General features: G+C 38.6%; 1 protein-coding gene across 2 annotated transcripts in view; it reads right to left on the reverse strand.

Moving 5' to 3' along the window:
• Window positions 1-17,892, reverse strand: part of LOC117295427 (peptidyl-glycine alpha-amidating monooxygenase B-like) — a 52,465-nt gene that overhangs the window by 23,419 nt on the left and 11,154 nt on the right. For both annotated transcript variants that reach the window (XM_033778079.1, XM_033778080.1), the window contains exons 4-7: window positions 17,388-17,478; window positions 13,197-13,285; window positions 5,993-6,076; window positions 2,970-3,018 (exon numbers count right to left, since the gene is read on the reverse strand). In XM_033778079.1, coding sequence (XP_033633970.1) covers window positions 2,970-3,018; window positions 5,993-6,076; window positions 13,197-13,285; window positions 17,388-17,478 — 313 coding nt within the window. The remainder of the gene's footprint in view (window positions 1-2,969; window positions 3,019-5,992; window positions 6,077-13,196; window positions 13,286-17,387; window positions 17,479-17,892) is intronic.

Raw genomic sequence — 17,892 nt, forward strand, 5'->3', positions numbered from 1 at the left:
TAAATATTCTAGGGCTGATTTCTCAACTTAAAGGAACATGTTGCCTTGGATCGGACGAGTTGGTCTTTAAAAAGCGTTTGTAACCGTTTGTTACAAAATGCATGGTTAGAAAGATGTTTAAAAAGTAGAATACAATGATCCACACACATTTGCCTCAATATTGCGTGGTTTCCTTTTACTCTGCGAACTAACACGGTTGGCCATTTATGGGAGTCAAAATTTGTGTTTGTCGACGAGGCACAAGGAAAATCACGCAATTTTGAGTGATACATGTATGGATCATTATATTCTACTTTTAAAATATCTTTCTAACCATATGCATTCTATAACAAACGGTTACATACGATTTTCAAAGACCAACTCGACCGATCCAAGGCAATGTGTTCCTTTAATTGCGAAGCAAAGTGTGAAGTCACGATGCAAAACATAATGGCAACTTAACATGAATCTTATTTTTTTGTGAAAAAGCGCCCATGGCAGGGAAGGAGACTACCTTGAAAATTGTCAAACACTTGGGAAACTCCTGCACATGATGTAAGTGAAGTTTGAAATAATAAATCTACATAAGCAAGGCAGTATGAACACGTTATGAGGGTTTGCCCAAGCTTTTGAAGTAATGTATGAAGAGCAGTATTTTCTTCCTTGAGTTTTTCAAACTACTTCCCAAGTCCTATTTCAAACAATACTCACTGTTTCACTACTATAATTTACTTTTATTAAAGGCCATACATGTATCACCAGGAAGTTATTCAAGAGTGATTCCAAGATGGCATTTATGAACAAGTTATTGCATGCTAATGACACAATAAACTTGTTATTACTTTAACGAAGATGATAATGAAGACTGTTCAAGAAAAGCATTGTATTGAGAGGCTTTCTCAAAAACTACGTCACTTCAGAGGGAGCCGTTTCTCACAATGTTTATACTATCAACAGCTCCCCATTACTCATTACCAAGTTAGGTTTTATGCCAATAATTATTCTGAGTCATTACCAATAGTGTCCACTGCCTTTAAGCCCAAACTAAGAAAAACCATTACTGGCTTATGTAAGGCAAATGATATGTACGAGTACATGTGAAAGACTCTATCTTTATGGCTGTAGATGAAGATATTTACCAAACCATTGAAGACATGATAGACATCATGCACACACAACTGGCTTTGTCTTATTGCATTGAAACAGGACTACGTCAAAGCATACTTTAAGTCAGTGTAACTCAATGCCAACACTACACATTATTCTTAAACATGGCAGCTTACAGAGCTAACAAGATTTGTTTAAGAGCTCCATCTTAAGCAACTTTTCTGTCCCCATAAATTTGTAATAATAATAATGGACCATCCTTGTATAGCGCATATGACATTCAAAGAGAAATCTCTATGCGTTTTATTTAAGATGACTTTAGAGAAGTTATAATGAGACATGTACAATAATAGAGACAAGTATGTACATGAAGGAAAATTAAGTTTTTGTCTTAAATTAGTTGACTTGTTTAAAGCCATTGGGCACTTTCAGTAAACAGTGTTGTCAAAAGGCCCACACCTCGTGTATCACAACTTATATGAAATAACAAACCTGTGAAAAATTAGGCTCATCGGAGTCGGGGGAAAAAAACGGGAAAACACCGTGTCATGACATGATAATTGTTTTAATGTTTTCTCAAAAAGTAAACCATTTCATGGAATAATACTTCAAGAGAAGTCTTTCTCCATTAATTTATTTGTAAATCTGTGAACTTTTATTTTTGTTTCTGTTCTGAAAGTGTCCAATGGCTTTAATTAACATACGTTGTTGTCGGGAAGAGTGTTCAATAATTCCATGCTGCTGCTTCTGCCAAAACTCTAGCCCCCATAAAATCAAGTGAAGTCGAGGGACATAAATTATACTACAGGGAGACTTGGATTTTGAGCAGAGATTTCCAACTGGATGTAATACATGATGGATGATTTCCTTTCAATACCAAATGGAACCAGATGATTCCAAGGCAGTCAGCAACTACAGCACACAACATCTCATTTTAGGGGATTAACATAATATTTTTTTTCATTTGGCTTACATTCTCTGTAAGTTTGCAGCTACTTATTTTAAAACAGCATTTACCTAATAACATCAATTTATGTCATTAAAGCCCAAACCACTAGAACACTAGAACAGGGCTTGAAACACTCAGAAATACTCAGAAATCAGAAAACTGTTAAGTTCCAGTAATTTTAGAATTAGCAAAGGTCCGCAACAACCAAACAAGTCACTCATGCAATCTTTTAAGAAGTAATAAATGTATGGGGAGCGGGGTTTACCGTATGTAAATCCAAACTGCCTCGAGCTATTTAAAACAAGATAAATATGAAAGGTCTTGTGAAAATGTTAGTGGTGCATTGATGCTCTGCACAAAACTGATTTCTATTCATTTTTAAAGAAAATCCAGACCAGGATAAAAATGACTCTGTCCCAATAAACTGTTTTTACTTTAATTAAGTTTAAAGGCAGTGGACACTATTGGTAATTGTCAAAACTAGCCTTCACAGTTGGTGTATCTCAAAATATGCATAAAATAACAAACCTGTGAACATTTGAGCTCAATCGGTCATCGAAGTTGCGAGATAATAATGAAAGTAAAACAACCCTTGCAACACGAAGATGGTTGATTTCGAGACATCAAGTTCTAAACTTGAGGTCTCGAAATAAAATTCGTGGAAAACTACTTCTTTCCCGAAAACTACGTCACTTCAGAGGGAGCCGTTTCTCACAATGTTTTATACCATCAACCTCTCCCCATTACTCGTTATGCCAATAATTATTTTGAGTAATTACCAATAGTGTCCACTATTTCTGTTTCATTCCCAGAAATGTGATCAATTCATAATATTTTTTGAAAAACACACACTTTGTAAATGCTTGTATTTAATCTATGGGTAGAAACAGTGCTGGCTAGAATGAGCTGGAACTATTAACAGAACAATACTTACGGCGTGTAGGTCATGTACATTGATACTCCAGAGTGATCTGGTGTCATGCCTGTCAACAACAACAAAAACAACAACAAATAGTTATTCCATCTACAATTTATGCAATACTTTTGTCTGAATTCAAATTCTGAATGTGATACTTTGAATGGACTAAGTGGATCAACAACAAAAAAGCGTATAAACAGGATAAAGTGAAGATGATTTACAAGTATGCATAAAATGATGTGATTCTTGTTAAAAAAAGAACGGGTGGCAATTTTGGCTAGCCCCAAAGAAGTTATTACCCAGCAAATACATTTCCTCACCACTTCTGTCTGATAAAAGATTGTTTTACATTGGCACAATATTAGCAATATCTCCTTTAAAAGTGTGCACAAACACAATCATGGGTACACATTTTGTTTCTGTCCATTTTTGAACAGTTTCAAAAACAATGATGTTATTTATATACCAATGAACAAACGCTGTGTCAACGATAACATAAAAAGTGCTTTCGAGTTTGTCAAAAACAAGATCAGCAAAGAGTTCTACTTAATTCTTATTTGTTGTATATTTGGTGTCTTTGTAAAAAAGAGTGTACACATGATTGTGGCTTGGCACGCGAATAAATAAATCAAATAATAAAATGAACTTTATCTTTATGCACCTTTTTCAAAAATTGTCTTTACAAAACTAACATGTCATTCATTTCAATTACATTTTAGTGGATATAACTGTTTTAAATAAAATCTAAAAAATTGTTCTACAAGTACTATCCCTTTAAAAACAGATATCAAATTACATTGTTAATATTCAAATGCAGTGAAACGTTAAATATCAAATGTCAACTACAAGTAATGTTATTTGGCAAAAACCCTCTGCTATTCCTCATTGAACCAACCAAATAATTCAAGCCAGTATGGTGGACAACTGGCATTAACCAATGCATTCAAAAAGAAGCAATTCAATTAAAAATGTACACACTTAAATGCACACAGGGTAATTTAATATGCACCCTGTGCCACCAGCCACTGTACAACATGTCCTCAATTCTAAAAATAAACCCTGCACGTATGTAGATGCTTGAATAAAGACCCCCAAAAACATATACAAATTGCTGGCAGAAAGGCCCTGTGGTCATGCTGGCCGCACAACCTGAGCTGACGTAATAAAGATGGAGGTTGCCATGACTACCTTCCCATCCAAGGACAGACAAGTAAACAGGAGAGGGAGTGATGACCAGTGAAGAGAACTGATCTTTGAATGCAAATACATGACGTCTTCACCGGTACTCACTATAGCTCATGTGCCTCATGCTAATACACTGGCTTAATTACTACTGGATCGGTGGTAATGGTTACTATGGCAACACGGTTACTTATTACTTTTTCAGGTTCAGACAATGCCTCCAAGGCATAATCAATTAGCATAGTATAGAGAAGATGAAATGGGTTTGTGAGGTTTTTTCCTGTATGAGGATAGCTTTTAACACCATATGTTAGGGTCGTGATCAACTTTAATTGTAAGATTTACAGCCCCAAATCTCAAATATCTCTGTAGGCCTGTTCCTGTACACTAAAGATCATTTTAGACATGGATCCATCTCGGATCTTGCCCATTTTAGGGGCGGGGTGACTTTTTAAGAAAGTGGGGGGTAACAACTTTAATATCCCAGCAAACATGTCTGTATTGGCCCGATACTGGCGAGTACCGTACTGTGAGTTGTATTGGCCCATTACTGATCGAGGGTTGGCACATTTACATTTGCACATTGGCATTTAAGCGGCCCAGTACAGTTGCCAACACTCACCCAGTCACAGGCCAATAACGTTCATGTCGATGCTTGGCATTTCTGTATTGGGCCACTACAGATTGGCCCAGAATCGGCCCGTTATCTGGCCAGATGGCCAGGTAAAAGGTTGGCCCAATACTCGTTGCACATTGGCATTTACATGTAAGCGGCCCAGTACAGTTGCCAACACTCACCCAGTACAGGCCCAATAACGTTCATGTCGATGCTAGGCACTTCTGTATTGGGCCATTAGAGAATGCCACTATTTGGCTCAGAAATTGGCTAGCTACATTTTTGTACTCAAGTGTAGCATTACAACGAATTTTCACAATGTTATAAAACTTAATACATCTACATTAGATAACAGAACTAGATGTTGCAAACAATTTACCAACCAAAAGGACCAATTGGTATGCACAAAACTGTTAGTTACCTGACGTTTCGACCTTTCGACCCTTGCAGAGTCTTTCTCAAACGCAACAAACAGAACAGGTAACTGTAACATAAGCAGGCATTTCCATTCGAGTTTGAAATTCTTGTGTCATTTAGCTGATTTGTATATTGATATACGATAGTTGCAGTTTGGCACGACATATTAAAATATATGCCTGGAGGTTAAATAATTAAGGAGAAAACCAGCAAATTACTAAACCGACTTGTGAAGGAGATACATGCAAGTTATTGAACCTGACGGTACCGGCATTTTGAGAAACCGAATAATATTAATTTATTTTTATTACGTATACCCCCACTATTATTTTATTGGTTTTTAATTTATTTTTATTTATTTTTTTAAATCATTTATTCATCACTTGCTGCTGTATTCTTCATTTATTTCTTGTTTTTGTATCATGGACAACTACACTTTATTGTATTGGGACTACATTTTAATTGGAAAGTAAATACATATAAGTTTAATTTATTTTATATATTTTGTGCATTTTTATTGTATTAATCAATTTTTATTTTATCCTGATACGTTGGCGACACTCCCCACTGCCTAAGTTTAAAGAACTATACAGAATTATTTTAGTTTTTTTTTTTTTTTTCTATTCGGCAACCATTTCAAAAGTGTCTAGTTTTGTTTTTTTGTAACACACAGTAAAGTAGATCAGACTAACATGCATTGCTGAATTATGTTTGCTATTTAAAAAAAAAACTTGGAGTAAAACTAACAAAAATTTCCAAACAAAACCAAACAATGTGTTATTTTGTGACAACCCATTTGATTTGAATGACTGAATAATGTTACCTTTCAGATGACTCCATTCCCCATAATGAATTTGAAGAGTGAAGTATTTTAGTCCACTACTTCCTCCAACATGAAAACCAACACCTGGAGAGCAAACAATACATGCAAGATTAAAGTCAAATAGTTCTCAACAAGGGAAACCTGAACTTTTTAAGGGCAGTGGACACTATTGGTAATTACTCAAAATAATTTTTGGCATAAAACCTTACTTGGTAACAAGTAATGGGGAGAGGTTGAAAGTATAAAACATTGTGAGAAACAGCTCCCTCTGAAGTGACGTAGTTTTGGAGAAAGGAGTAGTTTTCCACGAATTTGATTTCGAGACCTCAAGTTTAGTCGAAATCAAGCATCTGAAAGCACACAACTTCGTTTGACAAGGGTGTTTTTTTCTTTCATAGTTATCTCACAACTCCGACGACCGATTGAGCTCAAATTTTCACAGATTTTTTATTTTATGCATATGTTGAGATACACCAAGTGAGAAGACTGGTCTTTAACAATTACCAATAGTGTCCACTGTCTTTAATGATGACTCATCACAATGGTTTTCCAAAGGGGGAGGGGGAGCAACTCCACAACCCAAATTCATATTCTGGATATTCATAAATAATCAGTGGCCAAATTTCTCAAGGAATCACTGAATTGTTTATGAGTAGTGATTAGGGGGTTCATAAATTATGTGAAGAGTGGCAGGACTGGGCTACTCTAAGCATGCCTGCAACATGTCAAACAAACACACATAATTGCATGCTGTTCACTTTTATAAAGTTAACAATGTAATGTAATTCCAATTCCATGAATAGGGATTTGGGAAGACATGCTGCAAATTTAAGACAGTGTACCAGTGTACCATACATGTAGTGTGTAAGAACAGCTGAACAGAGCGGAGTGCGGAACTGTATAAATAATCAGGTAGCAAGGCAGAATACTAACAACTATTCCTGACAGTCGCTATCTACAATTTCAGATAAACAACCAGCTTAAGAAATTACAATGGAAAGTGCATTCACACACTTTCTCTGAAACTTGACGTTTCCAAATTGAAATAGCTTTTGAACCAACACCAGACCTTGTTTTTCTTTTTCAACCTTTCAAATCACGAAACATTCCATCATGAAACATTCCATTAATAACAAGTAGCGTAATACAAACCTTCTCATTCGAAAAAGTCTTTCTCCGAATATTTATTTTATTGCCAAAACAATTGGCAGGAACATTATTAGGAAACACATTTAAAATGGGTTCTACATGTTATCATCAGTAAAAATAATGGGAGCATAATTTGTTTTCCTGAAATTAATGACCCGCTTGATTCTGTGCAGATGTATTTTAACAGATGGGGGAGGGGGGGGGGAGTAATCTGAAATATAATGCCCAGTTTAGAAATAGTGAGGATATAATGAGATGTGTGGGTATAGACAGTATGGGTTTGTAAGATGAGTGTCTTTTATGCAACCCTTTGGCTGTATGCTTAATCAAGCACTGTGACAAAGTTCACACATTCAACCCAGGACAAATTAACTTGGGGGCTTGACATAAAAAATATGCGTTGCTTCAAGCCTTGGAGCATCACATACTGTAAGTGGTAATTGCTTTAAAGCAAAGCGTTATTGGTATTGGTATATTGGTATATTTTATTCACATTATCACATTGTGACCCGAAGGCCAAATTGCATGATAATTTACAATATAAAAACAACACAAATCATTGAAAAAAGGAACAAATTAAAAAGCTGCTCACAAGGAATATAAAGGCCCTATTTAGATAACTGGTAAAAAGTAAGCACGGACAGTTTTATTAATAATCAAAAAGCGAGTAATAATCTAGCACAGATTAGAGGTGGTGGCACTAATTAAAAAAAAAAAAAAAAAAGTTATTAAAAGCTGTTCACAGAGCAAAATATTCTACTTGTTCAGCAAGCTGATGAAATAGGGTATTGGGCTGTTTTTGAATCGTGATGTCCTGGTGCGTAAGTGTGAATAATGATGTGCATTACGCAGGTTGCGGGCGTGAGACTCCCGTCTGGTAGGAGGGAGAAGATCATATGTACGTTCTGACTTGGCAAGTCCTCCGGCCAAGCTGAGACAATGTTTCACCCTCCTATCAGCAAGAGACTCAAGCCCGCAAAGCTGCATAGCATCCGCATACGAAGTATAGCGCTGTGCCAAAATTGTTCTGCATGCACGTTTTTGCAGGTGCTCCAGAGTCTTCTCCTGGGCAGCAGTAATTGAGGAAGACCAAGTAACATCCGCATATTCAACAGCAGGCCTCACATAACTTTTATAAATTGTTATGAGTTCAACATCATTAAATCCAAACCTCTTAAGCAGTCGGAGCATATACAGTTTTTGATTGGCTTTCTTAGAAATTTCATTGATATTTTTATCCCATCGTAGGTCATTCTGTAGCCAGACTCCTAGGACCTTTGCCTCAGATACAAAGTTCAGAGGGACTCCCGCAATGCTCAACTCGGCATGTGGTGGGGGTTTAGTTTTGAAACATGTTTGGATGGCTTGACATTTGGAGGGATTCAGGCTGAGTTTGTTGGTGTTGGTCCATTCAGTAAATTCATCAAGAACTACTTGCAGCCCACTAGGCTGGAAGCAGGAACGATTTTCAGCAAATGTCAAGTCATCCACATATTTCCAGCACTTAATCTTTTCACCCAAATCATGAGCAGCGTCATTAATAACAACCTGGAAACCAATGGGGCCGAGTTTAGTTCCTTGCGGGAGAGCTCCACTGAGAACCTTGTACTCTGAGAGTGCTTGGTTGTATCGTACACATTGGGCGCGGTTGCTGACAAAGTCACACAACCAAGGGACGATGGATCTACGGACTCCCAAGCGGATAAATTTTTCAATGAGGATGGTATGATCAATCATATCGAACGCCTTGGAAAAATCCGTCCGAACCACCGTCCCAATGTTGTCAACCTTGTCGGCACTTTGATGGAGTGAATGAAGGAGACTAACTAAATAATGGGAGGTCGAAATGCCTTTGACATTGCCAAATTGCTGTGGGTCAATTTTGTCTTGAATATCATCCAAAACCCAGTTTGTTACAAAACCCTCCCCAATCTTTGCAAAGCAGTCAGTCAAAGAAACTGGCCTGAGTTTATCAGCTGTAGGGGGGTTCGTTTTTGGTATTGGCACTACTATGGCCTTTTTTCCATTGCTTAGGCACCACACCCTCTTTGTACGAGCAATTCAACACATCAGTTAAAGGTGAACTCAACTCATAGGCAAATTCTTTAACAAGCTTGGGAGAAATTCCATCGGGACCAGTTGCTTTGTTGGATTTGACTTTTTTGAGCTCAGTGTACACTTCCCAAGGATAGAGTGATGGTGGAGGTTCCATGGCTGGTAAGTAGGCCTCCAGAACATTAAGATCCAGTGGGGGGATATGAGAAGAAACCTTCACAAACTGATCATTAATTGTATTGGCAATGGTCACATGATCATCATCACTCACTCCCTGGACAGGTATTCTGAGGACAGCTTTAGTGTTTCCAGACATTGTTTTTATCTGCTGGTGCCACTTCCTTGGATTGGTTTCTTGTAGAATTCGGACTCTGTTAGCGTAGAAGTGAACTTTAGCCTTCTTGATCTCTCTACGTACCTCATTGCGTAGTTTATTGTACACCTCGACTCTCCCCGATCCGAACGCAACCTGTCTCTTTTTTACAAGTGATTGAACTTTCTGAGACATCCATGGTTTACTACTGCTTTGGGTTATTATTGTCTGCATGGGAAAGAATCTATCAACTGCACCATGGAGAGACTCGTATAGTGCGTCTGCCTTACGCTGGGTATTTTCAGCTTTGAGAACATTAGACCAGTCTTGTTCTTGGATCCACCTACCAAACTCTCTCAATTCTGTATCTTTCATGGGACGAAATGTCCTTTTGCTGCCCTGATTTTTTATAACATGCACTTTGGGTCTCCACAGGATACACACATGATCACTCTTTCCCAATGCTGACAAGGGAACTGGGTCTCTATAGTGAACATTGAAATTGGTCATGATAAGATCTAATGTAGCAAGTGCACGAGTGGGAAATTTAACCAACTGTTTTAGATTACAATGCTTGAGAATGTTGTTTACGGGCATTCTGTTGAAGTCCCCCATAATAGCAAAGCCTATGTCCGGATATTTAGTGTGGAGAAGGTCCATGGATTCCAATAGATGTTGTGTGAGAAGATCTTGGAGGGATGAATCTGGTGGAATATAGACGCCACATACAGCGATGATCGATGTATCTCTGGGTAGCCTCTTAGGTTGTAATAGAGACCATACACACTCCAGCTCGTTGGGGACTGAGATTTCTGGAATCCCACTTGCAGTGATTAGTGACTTGACATAAACTGCAACTCCTCCACCTTTTGCATGACTACGAGACTTTGAAAAAATCTCATAGCCGTCAATGGAGAGCATATAGTCAGGCATATCAGGTCGAAACCAAGATTCAGTTATCACTCCCACATCTACAGATTCTTGATGTAAAAGCAGTTCAAAGTCATCAAATTTGTTCACAAGAGATTGAGCGTTGCAAAGCACGAATGTAGGAAAATCTCTCTTTGGATGTTCTTGAACTGATGTTAAAGTGTTGGTTTTAATCTCAGTAAGATTTGACAAAGTTACTCCTCTTCTAATGATCGTGGGGTTCTGTAAGTGAGGTCTATAAGCCTCCACAACTTGTATCTTCCTGTACAGGTTCTTACCTCCACGACATCCCCTCTTATTTCTTTTTCGGCACGCCAATAAATCAATGAGTGTACTTTGTAGATGGGTGTCCGGTTGGAACAAGCAGTTGTTACTGTTCAAGCTCTTAAGAAAGCTATTGGAGTACGTATATCTGTTAATTGTAGGCATGTCTCTTGAAAGAGAGACATAAAAAAACTTCACAGTATCAAATCTCACAGTTAATTAGTTTAGTAACGCTCACAGTAGTGTGAATATGGCATTCAGAGAGCTGACGAATGACATAGCACCGGCTATAGCATGCAGTCAGTGCCAGCGTCCTCAAAACAGTCCAGCACCAGATGAACAAGCAAGGTGGAGGTGTCGGCACCAGACTAAAAACTCCTATCAAATACTGGTTAGAGGCAGTCTAGTGTCACTCCTCTAAATGTGAAAACAATGTTCTGCAAAGACCACCGCAAAACTGTGGTAAAAACTCACTTTTAATACAAAGTCAACGAAAAATACTGGTGTGCAGGTGATCACGAGTACTCACATACTATAAAGTTCACATATTTGAGACAAACACCAACTCACAAGCAGCAAAACTGAGACAATCTATCGAAAAACAGCAGAGCAGTAAAAACATCATGATGCAGCCTCACGAAGGGCGCCCTCAATGATGAAATGGAACCTACATGTACATGTAGATATATTCCAGTCAAACTGAGACTTGAAGCATCTGTGACTATTACACTCATTGCATAGTATTTTTTATGGATGCTAAGCTTGATCAAATGTCCTCAGCCCAGTGCATGAAGCTGTTTGAAACAGAAAATAGGTTTACTACTGCTTGACAAATTTCTTTGCCAAGCAATTACTGGTCAAAACAAAGTTAAATGTATTTCTATTTGGCTGGTATTCAATTTCTGTTTATGTTTTTCTCTTTTAGGGTTTACGGTTTTTAAAATGTCAGTCCCGCTAACAATCTGAATCGAAGTATGCGATACGTCATCATTTCACTAGTACTACATGAAGTAATGATTATAATTATAAGAACGAAAACTCAATAGTTCAGTGGTGACCAGTATACAATTGTTGCACGCTGTGACGGGGTCCATGGCGTTTTGTACACCCGAGGGGGAAAATGGAACCCGAGGCGAAGTCAAGGGTGCCACTTTCCCTCGAGGGTGTACAAAACCCATGGACCCCAGTCAAAACGTGCAATAATTGTTTTGTCATACCTTTGTATAATTGTTATTTCTCTTCTCGAAGTTCTGTTCTCATCTTCAAACATTATTACGATGGACTATTCATTGTTTAATAAGCAGACAAATAAGAAACAATTCCCTCGAACCTGCGGTTGTTTCGTACACAGCCCGAAACCGACCAACGCTGGGAACGATCATGTTACCCGGCCCGGCGAGCCTTGTAACATGCGTTTTTATGCGAGTCACATGATTGGTTCTCGACCAATCAAACTTCACAGTTTATTTCCGAGGTAGAACAACTACATTTGTACTCTCATCGCAGAGGGCATAATGATGAAGTTGGTCTCCCAAGTATTATTTTTATGTCTATCAAAAACACACAAGACTTTTTTGACCAGTTCACGACGGATAACTCAATTACTGATGACTAAAATATGTAGACAAAAATAATCTGTGATGCACTGTTTCTTTGCCACTAACTAAACCATAGCAACTTTCTATGGACAATTAAGCAACATGCCATTACCATGTCACACTAACTAAGACTATAAGACTAATTACAAAAACACCAGGATCAACGTCGAATTCAGATTAAAGCCCTTTTTATTGTGTAAAGTACATTGTTACAGTCGGTCATGTCCAAGTGCACGGCAGTCAATGTAAAATCTTAGTATGACAATACTGACCAGGCATATGGCAGATTTTGGCAATATATTTTTATTAACTTGATGTTAAGCCATGTCCAAGTGCACTGCAGTCAATGTAAAATCTTAGTATGAAAATACTGACCAGGCATATGGCAGATTTGTGCAATATATTTGTATTAACTTGATGTTAAGCCACTGGTGTTTTGTACTAGAATGAGCATTCTGTATTCTAAAATACTGACATTACATAAAGGTAGAAGGGGGCCTCAATGTTTGTAACATTTACAGGTTGCTTTATATTGGGTTCTCAATCAAGCTACTTACTACAGCAAACAATGGACCTTATAAATGCGTTGAAATCACCACCCATCCATTTTAGAGTGACAGCGATGATGAACTATGGAAACGCACATCTATGTATATACGCGCAGCGCAAAGGATTGGCCAATCAGCATTGAGCAACCTCCTTTTGAACTCTAGCCAAAGGTGCCCAACTCAAATGGCATCCTGTGTATATGTCTATTGAAGCATCACCGTTTTATTAAGAGATATAGTAATGATAGTAACACTAAAGTTTTATAATAGGCATTAAATTTTACTACCAAGCAATTATTTAGACTCAATGTGTGTAGGGGAAAGGGAACACAGAGTTGCAAACTCACCTGAAGGTATTGAAGGCTGGGATGCATTTCTTGCCCAAGCAAACAGAATTTTACCATTTCCTCTGCATGTACCCATATGACCACAGTCACTAGAAGATAGAAGTTAAAACAACATTAACTTTGTATGCAAGTTCATCAATTTCATTCTTTAAAATATATTTGCTATTGATGAAAAAAAAGGTGAATGTGACACCATTAAGCCTAACTGGTTTGTTTTCTTAGATTTACAGCAAAAGGTTTCCAATCAAGGTTTGTTAACTTTACAAGTTGTACATAACGTGTACACACAACAGGACAAACAAAGACATACCGGTACAATTAAAGGTGGTAATTAGGGGAAGAAAACAACTTTTTTATCTGAGAGATAAGCTGGTGTCAATTTGCTACTAGAACTATCTTTTAGAAACATCCATCGCCCAATGTTGCTACTTTGTAGACAATTTTACAGTTTTTTTTTTCTTTTCATGATATATTTTTGGCAAATGACGACTGGTTTTGAATAAGGGAATCAATGTGTGGTGAAGAGGTTTTCAACTAGTGGTTTAAACCTGCGCCGAGGCCTGGTTCTTGATAATTACTAAGGGAATCAATGTGTGGTGAAGAGGTTTTCAACTAGTGGTTTAAACCCAACGAGGCCTGGTTCTTGATAATTACTAAGGGAATCAACGTGTGGTGAAGAGGTTTTCAACTAGTGGTTTAAACCCAATGAGGCCTGGTTCTTGATAATTACTAAGGGAATCAATGTGTGGTGAAGAGGTTTTCAACTAGTGGTTTAAACCCAACGAGGCCTGGTTCTTGATAATTACTAAGGGAATCAATGTGTGGTGAAGAGGTTTTCAACTAGTGGTTTAAACCCAACGAGGCCTGGTTCTTGATAATTACTAAGGGAATCAATGTGTGGTAAAGAGGTTTTCAACTAGTGGTTTAAACCCAACGAGGCCTGGTTCTTGATAATTACTAAGGGAATCAATGTGTGGTGAAGAGGTTTTCAACTAGTGGTTTAAACCCAACGAGGCCTGGTTCTTGATAATTACTAAGGGAATCAATGTGTGGTGAAGAGGTTTTCAACTAGTGGTTTAAACCCTGAACTTGATCTTTTTAACGAGACGAAGTCGAGGTTAATATCAAGAACCAGGCCTCGGCGGGTTTAAACCATTAGTTGAAAACCGATTCAACACACTTTGATTCCCATTCATAAATACCTTTTCGGTCAAAAAACATCAACACTTCTTGGTCAAAAGGCAAAATAAATGCAAAAATTATAATTCTTCAATGATTTCTTTCAACACAACACCCCTCTAGCTATGAAATGGTAAGGCCCTCGGGTAACAACTCCTTATAAGGAGATGATGTGCGCGTCACGCGTATAGCGCGTGATGTGGCACAACTGTTTCAGCTGTTGCTCTCAACCAATAAAAATGAAGAAAATGTCTTATAAGCGCTGTGTGTGATGGTGCAAGCTTGCATATCACGCCCATGTTATGACACTTTTACTGGTGTTATATCATCCGTTCAAACAACCCCTCGTGATGCCCTCTCGACCCATCAGAATGGATAAACTGTCTTAGGAATTTATGAATAGTTGTTCCAAACCAAGTGCAAGAAGGTTTTTCAACAGGCATTGTTCCCACTGAAAATGGATTGACATGGAATAAAAACACATCTGGCTGAACAAAAACCTTTATTTTCACTTTTACTTTTAGTAGATCAGTGTAAAAGGGAAACTAATTCAACAATAGTTCCCATTTACGTTCCCCTAACCCTATATTAAAGGCAGTGGACACTATTGGTAATTGTCAAAGACTAGCCTTCACAGTTGGTGTATCTCAACATATGCATAAAATAACAAACCTGGGAAAATTTGAGCTCAATCGGTCATCAAAGTTGCGAGATAATAATGAAAGAAGAAAACACCCTTGTCACACGAAGTTGTGTGCGTTTAGATGGGTGATTTCGGGACCTAAAGTTCTAAACTTGAGGTATCAAAAAAAATTCACGGAAAATTACTTCTTTCTCCAAAACTATGGCACTTCAGAGGGAGCTGTTTCTCACAATGTGTTATACCACCAACCTCTCCCTATTACTTGTCACCAAGAAAGGTTTTATGCTAATAATTATTTTGAGTAATTACCAATATTGTCCACTGCCTTTAGGTTAGGAAACAAATATATGTACATGTATATCGAGTAGTAAACCATCAGGGAAACTGACTGGTAAATTTTAAGTAATTTGACCTGCAGCTTAACAGGCCACAGCTCTACCAACTGACGTATCGATCAAGCCCTATATTGGCAGTCACCCATTTAGTCAATATCTTTGTTGGGGGTGCCACTCAGAAGCAAAACAACAACTTACTGCTGTGTAGCCGCCAGGGATCACACCCAAGTTTACAATACAACCTGGGAAGCAGCAGCAGACTGCTGTGTAGCCGCCAGGGATCACACCCAAGTTTACAATACAACCTGGGAAGCAGCAGCAGACTGCTGTGTAGCCGCCAGGGATCACACCCAAGTTTACAATACAACCTGGGAAGCAGCAGCAGACTGCTGTGTAGCCGCCAGGAATCACACCCAAGTTTACAATACAACCTGGGAAGCAGCAGCAGACTGCTGTGTAGCCGCCAGGGATCACACCCAAGTTTACAATACAACCTGGGAAGCAGCAGCAGACTGCTGTGTAGCCGCCAGGAATCACACCCAAGTTTACAATACAACCTGGGAAGCAGCAGCAGACTGCTGTGTAGCCGCCAGGGATCACACCCAAGTTTACAATACAACCTGGGAAGCAGCAGCAGACTGCTGTGTAGCCGCCAGGGATCACACCCAAGTTTACAATACAACCTGGGAAGCAGCAGCAGACTGCTGTGTAGCCGCCAGGAATCACACCCAAGTTTACAATACAACCTGGGAAGCAGCAGCAGACTGCTGTGTAGCCGCCAGGGATCACAGCCAAGTTTACAATACAGCCTGGGAAGCAGCAGCAGACTGCTGTGTAGCCGCCAGGAATCACACCCAAGTTTACAATACAACCTGGGAAGCAGCAGCAGACTGCTGTGTAGCCGCCAGGAATCACACCCAAGTTTACAATACAACCTGGGAAGCAGCAGCAGACTGCTGTGTAGCCGCCAGGGATCACACCCAAGTTTACAATACAACCTGGGAAGCAGCAGCAGACTGCTGTGTAGCCGCCAGGGATCACACCCAAGTTTACAATACAACCTGGGAAGCAGCAGCAGACTGCTGTGTAGCCGCCAGGGATCACAGCCAAGTTTACAATACAACCTGGGAAGCAGCAGCAGACTGCTGTGTAGCCGCCAGGGATCACACCCAAGTTTACAATACAACCTGGGAAGCAGCAGCAGACTGCTGTGTAGCCGCCAGGGATCACACCCAAGTTTACAATACAACCTGGGAAGCAGCAGCAGACTGCTGTGTAGCCGCCAGGGATCACAGCCAAGTTTACAATACAACCTGGGAAGCAGCAGCAGACTGCTGTGTAGCCGCCAGGGATCACACCCAAGTTTACAATACAACCTGGGAAGCAGCAGCAGACTGCTGTATAGCCGCCAGGGATCACACCCAAGTTTACAATACAACCTGGGAAGCAGCAGCAGAGGGATCTCCTCACTAAAGGGGATGTAACTTTTTATATTCAAATATAAAGTAGTAAAACCACAAGGGAAAATTTTAAATAAATTTATTTTAAGTAGGAAAATGGAAACCCACTTATTCAGATGTTTGCAAAACCAATCCTGTTGAAACAAGAAAAGATTTGTAGATAGGAAATATTCTTAAATCCTAGAACATTTATAAAAACACAATTGAAGTTGATCAAAACACTCTTATCAAATAGACTTTTTGCAATCTTTAGTTTCTTCCAGAAGTAATCCAAACCACTGATTGAAAAGGCAAACTTTGGCAATAGTTCAAAACAAAATGCAAACACATGGACTTTTGTTTGAAATAACTGTCAATATTAGTTACTTTCACGCTAAACAAACCAATCAATAACAAATCCATTGAAAATCCAAATATACATGCAGGCAACCTTGGCCCTGAAGATTGTGTTCCAAAGTTTCCCACCCCAAAACCTGAATTTATACATGTATGAAGGTCAACATAGGGTCATATTGCACAAAGAGACTTGAAATGAAGCACTTGTAAGAATGTTTGTGTGGGTGTTTTTACTTACTAGAACTGTCCTGGCTGTGCCTGTATATCTGAGCATCCATACAGTAGCATATGGTGGGCTGTATTCATACTCGCATGAGGCTCAAAACCAACTGTCAAATCAAACAAGATCAAGGACTATTAAAACACTTATCTTAGAGGAGCAGACTTTCTTACATATGTAGATAACCCAAAACTCCCTTAAAGATGTGAGGTATGGTTTTAATATCTCAACAACTAAAATTGTGTATATATAGGATTTGAGGCATTGCATGGTGAGGTATCAATATATATTTGGTTACCGCAAACCAAATAAACTTGTGTACTCTTACTATTCCAACTGAAATGTGAAAGTGATGCTCAATAAATATTGTTCTTTTCAACGTCCTATTTAATTTCAAGGACAGTTTTTTTTAAACAAATCATTATCATTATCCCATCATTGTCCCATTCCTAATGATCGTCTAGTTTGTGATGTTATCAACCACATACAGACATAACACAAAATAGACAAATACAAAATAAAA

The sequence above is a fragment of the Asterias rubens genome, chromosome 10 (genome assembly GCF_902459465.1).
Source record: "Asterias rubens chromosome 10, eAstRub1.3, whole genome shotgun sequence".
In the NCBI taxonomy this organism is placed as follows: Eukaryota; Metazoa; Echinodermata; class Asteroidea; order Forcipulatida; family Asteriidae; genus Asterias; species Asterias rubens.